General features: G+C 35.7%; 1 protein-coding gene across 5 annotated transcripts; it reads left to right on the top strand.

The window, feature by feature from the left end:
• The first annotated feature begins 1,426 nt into the window (after window positions 1-1,426).
• On the top strand, window positions 1,427-18,469 carry LOC105337358 (hypothetical protein). Of its 5 annotated transcripts, none has more exons than XM_011442045.4 (12): window positions 1,427-1,637; window positions 9,437-9,655; window positions 11,929-12,016; window positions 12,340-12,512; window positions 13,424-13,733; window positions 15,362-15,478; window positions 15,646-15,809; window positions 15,952-16,793; window positions 16,892-17,013; window positions 17,112-17,155; window positions 17,741-17,835; window positions 18,159-18,469. In XM_011442045.4, exons 2-12 carry the CDS (start codon window positions 9,508-9,510, stop codon window positions 18,273-18,275), a joined length of 2,220 nt encoding a protein of 739 aa, XP_011440347.3. In that variant the 5' UTR covers window positions 1,427-1,637; window positions 9,437-9,507; the 3' UTR covers window positions 18,276-18,469. The 5 variants fall into 5 exon arrangements, with proteins under 5 accessions (XP_011440347.3, XP_034309167.2, XP_011440348.3 ...); XM_011442046.4 differs by lacking the exon at window positions 1,427-1,637 and adding an exon at window positions 8,011-8,307; XM_020071066.3 differs by lacking the exon at window positions 1,427-1,637 and adding an exon at window positions 8,604-9,313.
• Window positions 18,470-19,902: the final 1,433 nt, after the last annotated feature.

Genomic DNA, 19,902 nt, shown 5'->3' with positions numbered 1-19,902 from the left:
CCGTTATGCGTTTGTCTGAACGAGTATAGCAAAATAAGTAATGCGTGTAGCGCTTTTACATGTCAAGTAACTCGTACGACTCTGCAACAATATTTTGGTCAACTGTTTTGATTCTATGGGTTCAGATGATTGAAATCACAACGAAAAATTTATTTTAAAACTTTGGACATTGTGGTACTTTTCTGAAATAATTGATTTTTAGTACGTATAGAACGTATTTTTTACGAAAACCATTATGAAAAAAACGGAAAAAGCATCGGAGGTCTACATGAAGGTTGATTTCAGCATCTATAAATGAATGAGGGTGTCGTGTAGCTAAGTACTCACTTTTCTTACAGTGTACCGATGGAGCCACTTGCACTTTGCCCTCACGCTGTAGAATGAGAATGTGAAGTGGCAACGGCGAAATCGCGAAAATGCGAGGGCGAAAGTGCGAGGATGCAAAGGCGAAGGATCGCCCCTTCGCCTTCACACTGTTTTTACTCCGCACTTTAGCTTTCGCAATGCTTTATTTTATACTGTAATGATTTTACCCTTTACCTGTTGGAATTGGTTATTAATCTATACGCTGAACGTTAGAGAGTTGGGTTGGATTATTTAGTATTTTTTAACAATGCCTTATCAAAAGCTAAATAATTTAAAAAAATATAATTAAGGTGGTATGGGACACCACCATATTGTGACGTACTTCCTATCGAAATATACAATAAAACCAATTATAGATTTGTAAATGAATACACGACAGCGTTGCGCAATGGGTTAGAATGATAACTACGAATATGGAAGTCATGAGTTCGAATTCCGCTGGGACTTTAATTATTTTTACCTATCCAATTTTTAAAATCCACTTTTTGGTGAAATATTGTAAAATTTTAAACCGATGAAAGCATTTTGATAATGTTCTTTTATCCATATTACTATCAAAAGGTGTCCCATACCACCTTAAGAAAACTTTTTGATCAACTATTGCCGACATAGAGATGGATAGATGCAGCTACATGTATACCGTCCTTGTATTGCCTGTACATATGTACACGTATACATATAAAACTCACTAACAACGAAGTGTACGAAAACAACTCCTTACAATCATGTCGTTATATTTCCAAATAAATATCCGTGTAGCTTTTATAACGGTGTTGCTAATGACGTTATACCAGTACAACACACGTCGACATACGATTCTTATTTGCCATTGTGTCCGTATATACTTTAAGACTTGTTTAATTGTTCATCATCTGACAATAAAATCGCGGCTGTTCACTCTGCGATTCCCTTTTGTTGCACTTCCTGCGGCGATTCCCCAGACTTTACGCCTTAAAAAAGAATTGTATATCATTCAGAGATCAATAAAGGCCATTCAATATATCATAACCGGGTGATAGCTCCTCCTACTTGATGCCCTTTTTTTAATCGCCAAGATTTATATTCATCGCGTAAACAACACGCTGGACACTTTTAAAAACCTATTTACTCGAACGGGTCTTTCATCCTCTTAGTCCCCGGATTGAACCGATGGCTTTATCTTTTCTGTTTGATTTCACTCAGTAAATACAAAAAAACTACGAGAGAGGACGTTGATGTGATTTATTGAGGATGTAAACATGGAACCCCGTTAGGTGATCTCTGGAACTAAGGTACGCTCTGTCTGTCCGTCTGTTTCTCTCTCTCTCTCTCTCTCTCTCTCTCTCTCTCTCTCTCTCTCTGACGTTGGCAGATACCCCCGGTATATTACAAATTTATAGTATGCTTTTGTAAAACATGCATTCGGTTGCATTGAAGCTAATGGGGCATCTTTGCTCATCCATCAAAGTCGATTAAAAAGTGTGACTAGAATGTTACGTCAGATGAATACTAGAAGTTAAACTGCATATGCTCGTAACAGTATGATAATGTATTATCCTACAATGCACATGCTTTTTAAATTTATTGAAATTATACTGAGGCATCAAATATTTATACCTCTGAGATGATGATAAACTGGATTTCCTGACGCTGAGTGACGCACTATAGATATGCAACAGAAAACAACACTCATCGTGTTGTGATGCTTAAAAATATTGATATTGTTATATAGGTGGAAAGTAATACATGTAATTTGTTGTTTGATAATAACACGCTATGCTTTGTGTGACCATCGCAATGCAACATTATATAAATAGTGCCTGTTTAGGAGGGTACCAGTTGAAACTGACAGCCTTCGAAAACCATTGTCAACCGACGCGAAGCAGAGGTTGACAATGGTTTTCGAGGGGTGTCAATTTCAACTGTTATCCTCCCAAACAGGCAGTATTTATTTTGTTTTACTAAATGTCTTAATTTTTAAGAAAATTCTACTGCTTTTATATAGGAATACCGTGAATTCTACAGCGAACCGTATGCGCATAATTTTCGAGCATGTAACAATTTGTAATGTTACCCGTTGCTAAGTGCGTTGCTAACGCTGAGGGTAATAGAACGGATTATGAACTGCGTCTTAACCAATCAGATTTCAGTATTAAACATGAAAGTATAACAATAGATTTTGTGTTTCGGCAGCGAAGTTTACTTTATAGCAAGTTTTCATGTTGTATGATAAAACATTACACATTTTTTGTATAGCAAAGGCAATACAGTTTGTAAATGGTCAAAGGCGATACAGTTTGTGGTATGGTCAAAGGCGATACAGTTTGTGGTATGGTCAAATGCAATACTATAACAGTTTGTTGTGGGGTCAAATGCTAAACAGTTTGTTGTATGGCCAAAGTCAATACGATTTGTTGAATGGTAAAATGCATAAGAGTTCGTTGATTGTTCATAGGCAATTCTGTTTGTTGTATGGCCAAAGGCAATGTAAATTGTTGAATGGCCCAAGGCAATATATTTTGTTGAAAGGTCAAAGGCAATATACATATACTTTTGTTGAGAAGTCAAAGGCAATAATATATATTGTATAGTCAAATCCAATGCAGTTTGTTAAATGGTCAAAGGAACCGTTGAAGGCTATTGTTTACAATTTGTTGTATGGTCAAATACAATACAGTTTGTTGTATGGTAAATACAATATAGTTTGTTATATGGTAAAATACAATACAGTTTGTTGTATGGTCAAATACAATATAGTTTGTTATATGGTCAAATACAATACAGTTTGTTGTATGGTCAAATACAATATAGTTTGTTATATGGTCAAATACAATACAGTTTGTTGTATGGTCAAATACAATATAGTTTGTTATATGGCCAAATACAATATAGTTTGTTATATGGTCAAATACAATACAGTTTGTTGTATGGTCAAATACAATATAGTTTGTTATATGGTCAAATACAATACAGTTTGTTGTATGGTCAAATACAATACAGTTGGTTGTATGGTCAAATACAATACTGTTTGTTAAAAAGTCAGTCATATAAAAATAAATAAATATTGAATTCATTCCCTAAATACAATACAGTTTGTTGTATGGTCAAATACAATACAGTTTGTTAAATGGTCAAAGTCATTTACATTTATTATATGGTCAAATATAATACAGTTTGTTGTATGGTCAAAGTCAATTACAGTTTGGTATATGGTAAAATACAATACAGTTTGTTGTATTGTCAAATACAATACAGTTTGTTTAATGGTCAAATACAATACAGTTTGTTAAATGCTCAAATACAATACAGTTTGTTATATGGTCAAATACAAAACAGTTTGTTATATGGCCAAATATAATACAGCTTGTTAAATGGTCAAAGTCGTTTACAGTTTGTCATATGGTCAAATACAATATAGTTTGTTAAATGGCCAAATATAATACAGTTTGTTAAATGGTCAATGTCATTTACAGTTTGTTATATGGTCAAATACAATACAGTTTGTTATATGGCCAAATATAATACAGTTTGTTAAATGGTCATTGTCATTTACAGTTTGTCATATGCTCAAATACTATACAGTTTGTTATATGGCCAAATATAATACAGTTTGTTAAATGGTCAATGTCATTTACAGTTTGTCATATGGTCAAATACAATACAGTTTGTTATATGGCCAAATACAATACAGTTTGTTAAATGGTCAATGTCATTTACAGTTTGTTATATGGTCAAATACAAAACAGTTTGTTATATGGCCAAATATAATACAGTTTGTTAAATGGTCAAAATCATTTACAGTTTGTCATATGGTCAAATACAATACAGTTTGTTAAATGGTCAAAGTCATTTACAGTTTGTTATATGGTCAAATACAATACAGATTGTTAAATGGTCAAAGTCATTTACAGTTTGTTATATGGTCAAATACAATACAGTTTGTTATATGGCCAAATATAATACAGTTTGTTAAATGGTCAAAGTCATTTACAGTTTGTCATATGGTCAAATACAATACAGTTTGTTAAATGGTCAAAGTCATTTACAGTTTGTTATATGGTCAAATACAATACAGTTTGTTAAATGGTAAAAGTCATTTACAGCTTGTTATATGGTAAAATACAATACAGTTTGTGAAATGGCCAAAGTCATTTACAGTTTGTTATATGGTCAAATACAATACAGTTTGTTAAATGGTAAAAGTCATTTACAGCTTGTTATATGGTAAAATACAATACAGTTTGTGAAATGGCCAAAGTCATTTACAGTTTGATATATTGCCAAATACAATTCAGCTTGTTATATATTTGTTACAGAATTTTATGCTCCGTGTATATAATTTGTTTATATTTTTATATAACACTTACCCTGTATATTTTGTGTATATTTCATTCATATCAAATGCTATTTTAATAATGTTATGTTCTTAATTTGTAGATAAATTATTTTGTATATACGTTTTTAAAATGAAAAAAAAAAAACGAAAAAAAAAATGTTCAAATGTCGCAATAATGATTTAACTTAATAATTAGTTAATATTATTTTTATGTCGAAATCTTTAAATACTTATTTCTTTAATTTTCAAATTAACGTCAATTGTTAAATAAGCCTCACAAGACCGCCTAGTATTTTGATTACATAATTCAACCTGTTTTGACATCTTACCTGGGACCTGTGAGCGTTTTAATTACATAATTTGAACAGTGGTTATTAACACTAATTATAATGATTGTTACCTGTTCGTTTCATTTTTATCCACACCCATTAGTAATTACATATCCAATTATATTTTATATTTCGGGATTAACTTTATAGGCGTGACTTTGTAATTATCGTCGAAATAAAAACCAAACGCAAATTGTCACCTTTGACATTTGCAAAATAAATTAATAAACTTTATATTTTGGCCTTATTTTAATATTTGGTTTTATTTCGAAGGTAAATATATTTTCACTTTATGTAATTTTTCTTTGTCAATTTTAAGAACTGTTTTTATTGTGACTTTACACCTTTGACATTTGCAATCTAAATTAATAAACTTTATATTTTGGCCTTATTTTACTATTTGGTTTTATTTCGAAGTCCCCGAAGATCCTTTATTCCCCGGTACCTCAGCCAAGCGAGTACACAGGAAAAACCGTTGTAACATATGGTCAAATACAATACAGTTTGTTGTATGGTCAAATACAATACAGCTTGTTGAACAGTCAAAGATAATACAGCTTGTTATGGTCCAACGCAAAAAGCAAAGGAGAACCTGAATCGCTGAATCTTGAAGTAATTGATGAATGGTGAAAGCAGAACAAAAATGTTGCACATCCCACGAATCAAGTGTTTTTGATTATTCCGCTCTACGTGTTAATTGCATTGTTTAACTCGGCAGACAGTGTCAACTCGTGTAAAACGCTCTCTGTATGCTTTAAATTATATTGCAGTTATATTTACGGCGATTTCTATGAAATTAAGTTTATCATAATTGTGAGTCATAGGATTTTACTTTTGATTTTTTTTTTGAAATTCATCGTTTGGGATCCATATTACAGTGTATATGTAAACAGTACATAAAATCGTCGTAGAATCGTAGGAAAGTTTCGAACCGCCGACCTCTTGGTAAGTATACTGCGCCCTCTTTATCACTTATTAAGACGTAGGAATGAAAAAATAAAATGGATTATAAAAACTAATGACTTTATGTCGATAAGTATAAATCTCAGTTTAAAGCTGTTTATTCTTGTTCAATGGGGCACGCTTTGAGCGCTTTAATCCGTTTCATAAATGCACTTGCTGGTTAGTGAGTGAGATTTAATTATATGAGCTTTAATCGGAAAAGTTTTGCACTATTCTCTTTAAAACCAAATTACCTGCCACAAGATATTTGCAATCAATGAATGATAAATTTTATCCCCCCCCCCCCACATTTTCTTGTTTCTCATAAAATCTGGTTTGATTTTTTTTTTTTAAATTTAGGCAATATCTTCAAATGAAACAATACATTTCTATGGAACTTTAGAGTACATCTGACTTTCACAAATCACCTTATTATGTCACATGAACTATGTAATAGAACCAGCAAATCCCCCTAAATTAAAACAGCAGTTGACCGCGAGGGCACGAAATTAATCCGGATTTTTACCCCAGAGGAGGACAGGGACCCACGAAGAGACTTTTGGTTATTTATTGATCATTTTTAATTATTTTTGCTAAAATTCATCGATATATAGGGCTGCATTGGATATGTTATTAACATATATGATAGCTTATCAATAAAAATTTAAACAAAAACGATATTCTTCGATATAAAAATGATGGGGAAAAAGAACGGGAGTGGATTCCTTGTTGATTTTGGCGGCTGTATTATTTCTGCAAATTTTCTGGAAAATTTTGATTGCCTTCCAGTTAGCGGGTTCAGAACTTATTGCTTATTGAAAAATATATTAATAAAAAAAACCTTAAAATAACCCCAAATAACCCTTTGTACCATAGTTTCTTTAAGTTGAATTATGCAAGGTTGATTTCACTGAATTTAAAAAGTTATTTCTTAAAATTTTGGCTCAGTCTCAAGAAGTTACTTGTTTATTGTTCTGCAGTACTGGAGCAACATTTAAAAATAACTTGGGTTTATAATAATAATTAAATACTGCATCGCTCGGTTGTGGGACCAAAATAACTTCTGAAGGGAGTGGATTACAGCTGCTTACAGAACGGCTGAAACAAAGCGAGAGAATTTTTGGCATGTGGACTGAATATGGCAAAATATATATTTGATACTGTTAGATTAAATATAATCCAAAAATCACCTTGAATAAACCATGTTTTCCCCTTTTTTAATCTTTTCTTGAGAAACTATCGGCACTTATTAAATAAGTCGTCAGAAATACACGCTTTCTCACCCTTCCTGCATAAGAGAGGCAAATACTGCATTGCTTTGGACAGATTTTTTGTTCGATTTCCTTTTTAAGATATCGTAAGTCGAGGTCAGTTTTGTAAATCTTGTTACCTTCCTCGAATGATTTAGAGACTTGCCTATTTCGGTAATCACGATGAAATGTAAAATGACAGAAGCTTGTCTCTGTTAAAATAATTAAATGTTTTATCACTTAAAAATTAACTTTAATGTAATTCTTGAAATACATATATTGAATATATAATGTACCCTATGATGTTAAAAGCGTTGTTCACTAACATATGGTTTTAATAGTTTAGAGGAGCTAGGTTTACAAGCAATTCCGATCATATGGCTCACTTTCGAGTGACGTTTTACTACGTCACGATATTTTGAGCTTCCGGTGCCATAGTGGTAGTTCAATAAAACCTTTTAGTTTTAATGAATGATTCAATTAGTTTATCAGACCTGGCGTGATCGCATGTAATGTTGGTCTACGGACATACCAAAGGTGTTCATTTGCTAATGATTCAATCAGAATACCTCCATATTAATCCTTTAGGGTCGTTTGAAATATAATTTCCCGAAAGAAAAAAATCCAATTTACTAATTGATATATTTTTTTCAGTTAATTTTTGTAACTTTATTTTATCCACTCAACACGCAAACACGTGCACGAGAACTCAAAGGTGAAACTGAAATTACTTAGCTTATTAATTTCTTAGATAAATATACCGATTAATATCATCATCTCTCGATGAATCAAATCAAAGTCCCGCACGACAGCCCGGCGACTAGTTAGGCAAGCTCTGGGCAGAACTCTACGACTAGTGCACAAAACGGATTTTCTCGGGATTACGTCTCACCTTGAAACGACTGATCTTGTTGTTTTTGAAGGAATTATTGATTATGACCGATTATGAAGAGATTAATTAATACACACGAACTCTGCGACTATTTGGAGTTTGTGTCAATGTTAACATAAGCCTAGTGACTGGAGGAATAGTAAACCCGTTGGTGAGATAACTCGTTGTTACAGTGCATCAGAATATCTTGGGTTTTATTTATACAAAGTAAATGTGAGTACAGCTTCGTTATAACCGTTACGTCATCATTTATTTTTGATAGTTCTAAACTTCTAATTCAGTTTAATGTGAGAAATAAAAGTCTCTCTGCTGTGTACTTATAGAATATTCAATGCTTGGTATTTCTAGTTTGTCAAGATATCAAAATAAATAATTTATTTGGTAAATCATTTGATATTCAAAAATAAATCATTGGATGATTAAAAAATTCAATTATTTGTCAATTTGCTGAATAAGAAAGTTAATCTGTCTGGGGTAATCAAAATAATCCCACAAAGAGTGTAGCGATGAAAGCGTTCTTTGAAGACTGGTTGGAACATTAGGTGTACGGTATACGACTTCCTGTAAATGTTAGATCTGACATTGCTAGGTACAAGTAATGGCGCATTTTGATTAATTTTTCATTTGTGTGGAATCCGTTCAGTGATATTTAAATGTTATACATACACCAATCAGACTGCCGGTAGAGCTTTGAGAAGTAAGTTAATGAAACTGTGCCCTTTTGTGACCGTTTTAAAGACACCAGTATATAATTCTCATGGAGAATTCAGTACACCATCGATGTCTTGAAGACGCCGCTAATTCTCCCTAATTAATCGTTCTATATCTGCAAGAGTTACAAGAGCACTGCCTGATATCTGTGAACAGAAACTTGACATTCAGAAAGAGAAAGCCAGAGGCCTCCATCCCCGCGCGTAGTCAGAGACTTCGTTAATTACCGTGTACTTCTTTCTCTGCAAGGTCAGCGAGTCGGGATCGATGCCATATTGTGTTTCTGTGACGGACCTGTATTAGCGACATCCTGTTTTACACAATCCCGTGACAGTTTGGGTCTCAGAATACAACACGCACTTAAGTGAAATCACCAGTTAAAGGCTCTGCGCGATCCTCCTGTTTGAATTGGTTCATTACCCGAGCTCAGTCTCCGCCCGGTCCCCGCTAGCCTCGGGCAATTCAAATGATTTACTGATATGGACGTCTTTGGATGGCACTACTAATGGTTCACTGTTAATGGCTTTCCTTTTCGTGTTTTTTAACTTGATGCTAGCCCTGTCACTGTCAGGTACGTGGATTAGTGCGATTGTTCCTATCATAGCTCACTCTGTTGTTTCAAAACTTCCAGAGAACACAGAATGTGTAGCGCCATAGCGCCAGGAACTGGGCAATGACGGAGTGAGGGAGGCAGAACGCAGCATGGGGTCAAACGACATCTCTGCCCACGTGTACGAGCGGGTCATCAGCATCATCAGCAAACCCCCTCACCGCCGGACAGACCTGGAAATAGGACAAATCTTGTCCTGGTTCAAGAAAAAGTCCGACTTGTTCAGACAACTCAAAGACGGTAAGCAAAAAACTTAGCTTTAGAAGATCAAGATTGAATTAAAAGAAAGAATAAGCTTGCGTTTACATCTTATGTTATTGTTACCTGTAGTAGTTTTATCCTATTTTTCCAACTACAATTAGCTGTGACTATTATTTTACTAAATTAATATCCATGAGTAGAAGACCTTTTCATATGGATACTAGTATGGGGAAAAAATGAAATTTTAACCTCAGATATTTCAATTTAATGTTTTCTTTACTAATAAAAATGTTTATAACTAAATAACTAAAAATATTAACTATATATATAGGTTACATGTAAGTAATATAAAGTATAACGTGAATCTAATTGGATATTCATTTAGCATCCTGCACCCTTAAGTGACTTTTTTCTGAAACCGAGTGAAGAAAATTGTTAAAATATCGAACAGTCATAGAAACGATTAGCTTAGCTTATTTAGAGATAAACTCGATTTGGAATGGGTGACGTTTATGACCCACTTGCTATAAATTGGCCATTATCTCTTCCGATGCGTGTCCCTTCTCTTCCTGACCAAGGGATAATTTATCCAATTCCATACGACAAATCTATGCTCTGTTCGGACCAACATAGAGTTACAAGTATCATGAACAGGAATAAGAACTGATAAAGAATTGTGCCAATTTCATCAGCAGTCTTAAAGTGTTCAACGATAAGCCCCATTATGTCACCGAATAAAAGCCATTTCTGTAATTGGTTCGAGTCGACATCGCTGATTTGTTTATTGGATAGAAACGATGGTGATCAGGGTAAAATAAAGTACATGTAGAAAAAACTCCCTGATGGCTGTCTGAAGGGGACCATTAAAATTTGCATATTCCGAAATAAAATAACTGCAATTAGACTTAAAAGCAAAGCTTGTTAACATTTTCAGTTCGTTTATTGTCCCACAAAAACAAAAAACGTTTCTCTCGGCTGTTAACATTAGAGACAATTGAATGTTTCTGTCACGATCCGGGTTACCGAAAACGGAACCAATTTAGATTTTATAAGTGGTTGTTCAAATGATGAGAATGGTAATCTTTAACACACCTAGAATAGACATAAAGACTCTGGGTCTGAGTTACTACGGCCCCTGAAGATTAAGGCCCAGAGACTGTAGATAAAAAGTTATTGTTATTTAATGATGGGGTGCGCTAAATCTATTGTTGATAATTCAGCGATTTACAACATTAATTATCTTATGACAACTCTGTCGTGCCTATTTAATTTCCCCTTTCGTTCCGATATTAAAAAATGAGAAAAATAGGTGGACATCATATTTCAGAGCTATTTGCACACAATCCCATTAACTGGTGGGTATTATCGACCTGTTTGGATTAATAAAACGAGAAGTCGGCGTGAACATGATTAAAATCGGATAAAACGGATATTATGACAGTATGGCGTATTTATAAGAGAAATATTTGCTTGCCTCTCCTGGCGATATCTGCGAACTATTTATTCACAGAGTTCTTTGTTTTCTCTGCTTCGTCCGGGGCATATCTTCTGGTTCGACAGCAGTCAATACGTATAAACTTGTGTCTTTTGAATCCGAACTCAATTCACCTGGCAATATACATGAAGGAATGGAAAGGTGTTTTTATGGACATGCTTTCATGTTAGAAAAAAGATCAAAATCAAATTGGAAAGAATATTTTCTTTTTAAAAAATCTTCCATTCACAAAACATTCAGATATCGGTAAGACATTTCCACACCTGCAATGGTGGTGGGATTTAAATCATTTCAGACAGGGTTAGCAAACATCAAAGAACGCGATATTCCATTATCTTATACATGTACCTAACTATTGTTTATCTATCAAATATCAATCCTTTTATAGATATGTCAACAAGGACATCCTTTAGAGAATGTGAATATATTTTTACTAAAGATGTGCACTCTTGCGCCTTTTGCGAAAAAAAAGAGATAAAAATGTCCGTCAGCACAAAAGATAACCATCTCTTATGCTGGAGAAATGTTACCTCAAGTATTGAATACTAATTATAATATGTACGCAACTTAGGTGCAATATACTAAGTTTTTCAGGGGGAAGTGTGGCTTGGGGGGGGGGGGGGGGGAGGGGGGGGGGTTAGGTTCAGGAGTAATTCACTGTTATCGTAACATTTATTGCAATTCAATGCTTTCCTTACCAATCTTTTGTCACCTATTCGAAAAATTTTCAAGAAATTATGGCAGGTAAACAAAATTTAAGCTTGATATAGCATACATAATTAACTAAATATATGGAAATATGTTCTTCTTTTTACAGAGATTATCACAGATATAGTGAAGAATTGTGAGTTTGAAACTGACGAGAAAGATGACATCATTATCAAACAGGGGGAAAAGGGTGAATGGTAAGGATAAATCTATACACCGATCTGTGGCTTTGATGAGCCATAAAACTACACAATTCGTTACTCTCATTTGAAATATTCCCCGGAGTGTTATTCTTTAAACAAATAACTTTTCAAAGGAAAAATTCGGGAAGTTGTATATTGTTTGGATAGGCAACACTTTCCATTTTTGAATTGCCTTTTCATTAACGCTTCTCATGCATTTTTATCTATGTTTTATTACTTAGTTCTCTTATTAATGTCTTCAGGTTCCTTACCATTAATTATCCCGCACCCTAAAAAATCCAATTTATTCTTTATTTACCAATTTTTTATCGCGCCAGTTTCTTCATCATCCTGAGTGGGACAGTGTCCATCTATATCAACACAAATTTTGGTCCTGATGACGAAACAGGCGACACCGCCTCACCGGAAGCTGAGGAGGAGGGGTCACACACCGGAAGAAGGAACAAACCGTTGGACCGGTCTTTATACGGAAACTATGTTGGTAAAATTGGTAAGTTTTGAATAAAGGTCTGCAACAAGACAGTGAGACAAAATTGCTTAGGTTTCTTTACCTACTTCATCCTGCTCTAATATAACTGACGGATGTACGCTGGCTTGAGATGTGGAAGCTCTAAATCTTGGGAAATTATTTAATGTTCAACTTTGAGATGACGCATATACGGTATTTATCTTTGCAATCACGCCCCTGCCGTAAAAAAGGAAAGAAAAGAAAAATAGAAGACAGAAAACAACACTAGAAAAGAATGTAATTATGTTAAACTGAAAAGATTGAATTTATTTCCTTTCCAATATTTGATGACAATTATATTGTCGATTGCACATTGGCCTTGCTTTTATTTTGTAATCTCTGTACCCTGAAGTGACATTAAGCTTTGGCAGATCACGACAGCTAGAGCTTTGTTTGTAAATCAGTGATGATGTAGACATCAGAGGATTAAGCGGGTCAGATATCTACAGGGAAAACCCCGGATGTTGTAACTTTGGTCCACAAATAAAATATCAGATGTTTTTGAGCATACCAATCATCAAACAAATTGAGATATTCTTGTTCAGGGTTTCACCAGCCTCATTCATTTTGATTAGTATGATGTAAACGAACCATTTAGCGCTCTTTTGTAATCGATCAGTTAAATTAATTGATATGAGAAAGGTTACAAAAATTGAGGATGTTTACTTTATGATTGAACCCGAATGCAATGTGGCATCATTTTGTAATAGATATACAGACAGGAAGATGTAAAAAAATACGGTTCACCTTTAAACACACAGTCTTCTCGCAAATACATGTGAACAATACTGCAAACAAACCAAATTTTATTGAACGAATTTATGAATGAATAGGAAACATGCATACCTATACATTATATATATAAACATTGATATGAGGGCTTCTGCCGACAGATGCCGGGCGGAGTTTCGGGGAGCTGGCCCTGATCAATGCCGACTGTATCCGGAACGCCACCATTATTGCCGACGAGAAGACGGACCTTGTTATCGTCAACAGGGACCTGTACAAGCGATCACTGCATGAGTTCCAATCCAAGGACTTCGAGGAGCGCAAGAGGTTCGTGGACAGCCACGCCATGTTTGACAACTGGCTCCCCAAGTACAAGAAGCAAATGGCCATGAGTCTGAGGCGGGAAAAAGTCCTGTTCGATTCCACCATCGTCCGCCAGGGGGCGCCCGTGGACGGGATCATGTTTCTGTTGAGGTAAGGGACACTGGGTCTCTATACAGAGCAAGTAAAAATCTCAATGGTGTTTTTTGAGGCAAATGGACCAATCTTGATAATAGGATGTGATACACTTTACATGTATGTAGACAAAACGAATGGGCAACTATTTATACACGTATAACGGTGCTCTAATCTCTTTCCTTTGGTAATCCATATTATTTAATCTCATTATTCAAACAAGCAACTTTTAGTGTCACCCAGAAATGTTTTTTTTCTTTCCGTCGTGTATATTGATAGTAAATCTTCCTGTGAGCTCTCATGCTGTATCTTTGTAGACTCCGGTGAATGGTGTATTATGGGTTCTCTATTTGCCCAATGGGTTAATCCCTCTGACGCCATACTGATTACTAGAGGGTGGGAAGCCATTGTTGGAATTCAAAATAAATCGTCAGTCCTAAACTTATAAATCCAACATAATGATTTAATCCAGTCCCTGCTACGTCAGTTGTAAGAAATCAGTTAGGCGCGTGGATCGCAAGAGGCAATGTACGTTTAATCGACATTTAATATGTTTCATTTTTTTGAATACCTAGGCAAAAAAGGATTTAATTAAAAAGGGTAAATGAAGCAAACGTTAATGTATTCCTAAAATTCCTTGAAAAGAATAAAGCTAGTTCTCATAATTTTCCTCGTCTGACAGTTACGGGAAACGATTTTAAAACGTTGCAAAATCAGAGACTGAAATTAAAAAAAACAAAATTGCAGCTTGTCCTCATTAGCTGCAGGTCCGTAGCTCCCGGTCTGAAAAAAAAATTGGATGGACGACCTAGGAGCTACAGTGCCACCCATTGAAAAATTGTATTTTTATTGGACAAAAACTTAATTGCGATAGTTTTGGACTGATTGGGCTCATTTATGCACAGATTCTATGAAAACAATTAGTTCCATTAAATTCTTCATGTATTTTACTAATGATACCGTCTCTGTACTTGCAAGACTTCACATGGGTGGCACTGTAGGTCCCAGGTCGTCCATCAGATTTTTTTCAGACCGGGAGCTAAAGAACTGCAACTAGACCTCATATCCTTAAATTTCACACAAAAGAGTTGACCATATCCAATGTTATAAAGCTAGGCTCAAACATGTCATAGGCGTCGGAACCGGGGGAGCTTTTTTTGCAAAGTTATACCTTACCATTAGAAACATAGCATGATAGAGGGTTCAGCCCCCCCCCCCCCCCATTTTTTCTCGCAGGAAAGATTATTGTTCCTAAAATTACCTAGAAAGATTTGAGAAGTTGGATTCAGAAGACTACTACCCCCCCCCCCCCCCCCCCCCCCACGGATTAGGATTTCCATGATTTTCGGAATTACTTTTTTCTCAATATTTTTGAGGATTAGTCTAGCCCCCCCAATTTCAATTTGCTTCCGACGCCAGTGCATGTCAGTCTGCTGAGCAACTCTGTGTAACAGAATTTTCAACATAAAATCTGCAATAATGAATGACCGACAATACATGCACCAAGTCGATGTTTTTGTTTTGAATAAATTCCTATGAAAAACATGCAATATATACAAAAAGTAAGGTACTGCTGGTTGAAAAATGGATGCTTGGGCCAAAATGGCTTATTTTATTGAGGTTTAAACATTTTTTGTCGTCTACAGCGGACAGGTCAAGCTGTTGATGGATCCTGTGTTACACACTGTGCAGTACCCAAACTACTTCCCCATAGCAGACCCAGCGGACCTAGAGAGGGTCCAAGCCAGAGAAGTTCTACGCAGGTCTGTATAAAATGACGCGTGTTTGTCTCTGTGTGTGTGTGTGTGTGTGAGAGAGAGAGAGAGAGAGAGAGAGAGAGAGAGAGAGAGAGAGAGAGAGAGAGAGAGAGAGAGATATGTTATGCACCACTAGTATAATACACACTTTTTTGGCTGGTTTACTGTTTTAGGGAGCTGAGCATTTCCCCATCAAAGCAGGACGAGGTCAAGAAGTGGTCCCCGACTCCGGTATCCGCAGCACCTTCCGCCACGGAGAGCAGGAACAAAATGAGGTCCCCTCAGGTCCCCCGACACGCGATAGAGGTCTGTAATCTGGGGGCCTTCGAAATCATAGGTAAGGATTTGGTATTGTAATGAATTTTTTATGCACTTAATTGTTGTGCAATTATTATCTTGATGAAAACTGATCTTAGAAAATCTGTTAGTATATCATTGAAGCTGACCAGGTATTCTGATGACATTTTGACCTTTATCAGGTGACTTGGAGGCTGTCGTGGACCTTCCCACCTACTGCTATACAGTGAAGTGTACTCAGGAATCCGAGGTCTTTCTCCTGGACCAGAAAAACTACGATAGACTGATAGAAAAACGCAATCCTAAGGTCATCGACATTTTCAAAGAGTCCGTCCGAGAGAAATACCGACTCAGGTTATCGTGGCTTCCGAACAAAGAACTTCCGCTCATCCGCTACTTCCTGTATCAGCTCCGCGAGGAGGAGCGATCAAAACGAGACCGCCCTCTAAAAACGACGGTCCGGGAACCAGTACAGGACTGGAGCGTGTCCAATCTAAAGAAGGGACCACTGATCGACATGTTCGGACCCGGAAGTGTGTTCTTCCTGATTCGGATGAAAGAAAAACAAAGACAGCTAGAGAAGGAGCGCTATAATGGCGCCAAAAAGAGGCTGCAGCAAACGCGCCCCAGGAACCCGCCCCAAACTGTGCCGACTGTGGATTCTTTGGCGTATCAGATGTCACGTGAAAATACTTTTGTGTCTCAGTTAGGGCGGACTTCAACTGCAGAGAGCGGGTTTGGTTCTGGTAAAAGCCAGGACAGGAGTGGAGGATTGGAGGACGATGTTTTCAATGACGACAGTGGGATTGAGTCCGCGACCAGTCGGCTTGTTTGTGGAAGTTCACAGGGTCGCACGGGTGACTCGTCGCCAAGAAACGATTTCACGTTCATTGATACGGAAATCAACGAAGATAACCTCGTACGGCTGGAGAAACGACTTGAAGCGTGGAACAGTAAAATGACGGCGGACTCACAACGGAAGAGGAACAATAAACCTGTTAAACTACCTCGATATGTTCACGAGGTAAAACTGAAGCATCAGAGGCATGGGGAAGTTTAGATTTTTTTATTTAAGCATTATACAGTGAATGTTAGATCACTTACTGACAAATATTATTTTAGGGTGCTTTGGCTCCAATTCCCGGCAAAAAGGTATTCATCAAACCGATACGGAAGAAGGAAGTCGATATCATAGAAACGCTCAAAAAGACCATGGACGACAGCAGTTCTACTCACTCAATGAGGTGAGTCACGTGGTTTGTATATAACCAACGTGCTTCTCTTTTAATGTTAAATATAAAAGTAAGATACAAGCCTGACTTTCGTTTTCGAACACGTGCAGTTACAGAGACGGAGAACAAACCGATCGCAGCGCCACTTCAGCAGGTTCGATAACTCGCTAGTTTTTAGGTTTATTTTGCTTTAGTAGCCCAGAGTCTGAACGCTGACATTTGGATATCCATTTATGTTTCCCCATTTATCGAAATAATTCAAACAGAACATAATCATTGTATCGTTGAGATCGAATCATAGACGACCCTTTTGTAAATGATTTGCACATACATCATTAAGCCAATTAAAAAAAATCTAGACTTGCTTTAGCTATCAGATTGCTTTTGCACGCTTTTTCTAATTAGTTAAGTGTAGATTATTTTAAATGATAAAGCATATCGTATAGAAATTTGTGATTTCAATATTTCAGGTTTTATCATTTATGGTGAAACCCAAGTGTTATTTATAATCAATATAATATTAAAAAATATTATCCCTTATTTATCAAACCGATATAAAAGTACAAAATCAAACGTTATATATTATTCTTGTTGTAATTGTAGTACATGTACCTGTAAATAACGATAAATTAACATCATGTACAAAGAATTTCAGGAAACAACTGCTTGAGAATGATTTAAATATAAAAGATTTAATTTTCTGCTCTTTTATAACATTCCACCATTTTGTGTCTGACAGTGTCGTCGGCAAGAACCCCGGCAGACGGAAAGGGAAGACGTCATCGGCCGTGTAAGGTGTCGTTTGGTCAGAGGCCCATCATTCGCCGGAAACGGGTAAGTCGGGGTGGTCCCGAGGAGTTCCGAGAAGTCCCGGTGTAATCAGTACTTGTTAGTTATCCAACCTTTACATGTATACACCCCATTTTAAAATTCGTCCAAACATTGTTTATTTAGAAAATGAAGGTTTATATTTTAAGGGTTTATATTTAATAACATTTTCATAATTAAAAAATCCCCATATTTTTGCCAACACATAATGAGAGTGATTTATGAAATGCTGCTCTTTACAACAAACTACTTTTTTAAATTTTATCAAACAGAGCCTTTCGGTTTTTTTTTAAATTAATATTGTTAAAAAAAGATGTTTTCCCATGCAGGCAGCCACGGCTAGACAATACACTGCGGAGGAATACGAAGCATTGAAAGGAGAACTTCGCCGGAAGCAGCTCTCTTTCAAATCCATCCTCTGTCGGCCCCAGTCCGCCTTTGCCTAAGAGACTTAGCAGTGTTTGAGAGTGATACAATTGTTGATGGAGAGAGAGAGAGAGAGAGAGAGAGAGAGAGAGAGAGAGAGAGAGAGAGAGAGAGAGAGAGACTCAATTTACATAGAACTGATAAACAAACCATGTGTAGACAAACTACTCATTATGATTTCAAAAGCACTGAAATAAATATAACGCATACTGTCTTTTTTGAAGCTACGAAATGTTGATATGTATTAAAGGTAACTATCTTTTTAATTTTTAGCATAGCTACATAGCTAGAATGCCAGTATTGAATTAAGTAAATGGACATAATTATTGCTCAAATTCCGAGTCGCCATCCTATTTCAGAAGTTCAAACTATGTTCTAATTGGCTGATTAGCAGTTAAGATAAGGACTCATAATGTAACCGCAAGATATTATAGAATTAGATGTGTGGATTCTTGATGTGGATAGGTTTATTTATGAATTTTTAATATGACAAAAAGTTTTGCATCCATACACTACATTTGTTGATAAAGATATGATTAAAACGACGTAAAAGATAAAATGTTCAAAGCTAATAAAGACATTGGGTTAAGCAAGTGTTTCTCGGCCCAGCAATGTAAGAACCACACGTGCATCCATTGTAGTTGTTGCCATCTAGTTTCATTTTTTAACACCGATTCCAAACAACATTTTATTTGAAATGCAACCTGCAAGAATATACTTAAAATGCAGGTGCATTTTCCAAAACTTGTGCGGTACCAGAAGTACATGTATGTATCAGCCTCCGAATTCTATTTGTCAACATGTCGACCTATTAAATTTGTTCAGTTTATAAATTTTATTATGAATAAATGCTTTGTGGGAATCAACATTTTTCGAAGAAACTAGAATATGTATATGTATATGTATACCTGAAACTAGCCGCAGAACTGGAGCTCCACGGAAATATGGGGTTGACGGACCGTATATGGATGGAAGCGTAGCTCCACGGTCCGAATTTCCAATGGAGCTACAGTTCTGCAACTAATCTAAATCCACTTATAAAAATGAACATTATATCATGATTGTATATTTTATTCAATGTAATTCAATTGTTTTATCATACCGACAATAATATCGGGATATCAGAGATTTGATCAAGACTAAAATAACCGATATAAAGTTACCATGAACCCCCCCCCCCCCCCAAAAAAAAAACCAAAAAACAAAAAAAAAAACAACCAAAAAACAAAAAACAAAAACAAACCAAAAAACATATAACAAAAACAAAAAAAAGTTCAAAAAAACAAAACAAAAGCAGCTGTTGCCTTCGGTTCTTCAGTAGATCGCAAGACAAGCCACATGTCCACCAACGAAATCTACACATTGATATTCTTTAATATAGAAACAATAAAACGAATTCAGATCCCAACGTACCTTTCAAACACTGACAACTACCTAGTGTCACCATATCCCTCAAGCATTTGTGGATTCCGACGTAAACAAAGCTTTGGATGTTATTTTAAAACCTCATCACAAGTCTAAGGATTTTGTTTGGGTATAAGTTAATCTAATTGTAAGAAATAGATTATGAAACTGCTTGGTGTTATTTGATTAAAAAATAAATTTCCATTTTAAATGATGACATATTTGTTCGATTCAAAAGAGTAA

This window comes from Magallana gigas, chromosome 5, assembly GCF_963853765.1.
Source record: "Magallana gigas chromosome 5, xbMagGiga1.1, whole genome shotgun sequence".
NCBI classification, from domain to species: domain Eukaryota; kingdom Metazoa; phylum Mollusca; class Bivalvia; order Ostreida; family Ostreidae; genus Magallana; species Magallana gigas.
Note: the sequence above shows the minus strand (reverse complement) of the source record. Positions and strands in the feature narration are given on the sequence as shown.

What these genes read in the sequence shown, in the direction of transcription:
- LOC105337358 (XM_011442045.4), top strand. Translation starts at nt 9,508, where the DNA reads ATGGGGTCAAACGACATCTCTGCCCACGTGTACGAGCGGGTCATCAGC. An exon ending in GTTCAGACAACTCAAAGACG is followed by an intron (nt 9,656 to 11,928) that starts GTAAGCAAAAAA and finishes TTCTTTTTACAG; the next exon opens with AGATTATCACAGATATAGTG. An exon ending in CCATCATTCGCCGGAAACGG is followed by an intron (nt 17,836 to 18,158) that starts GTAAGTCGGGGT and finishes TTTCCCATGCAG; the next exon opens with GCAGCCACGGCTAGACAATA.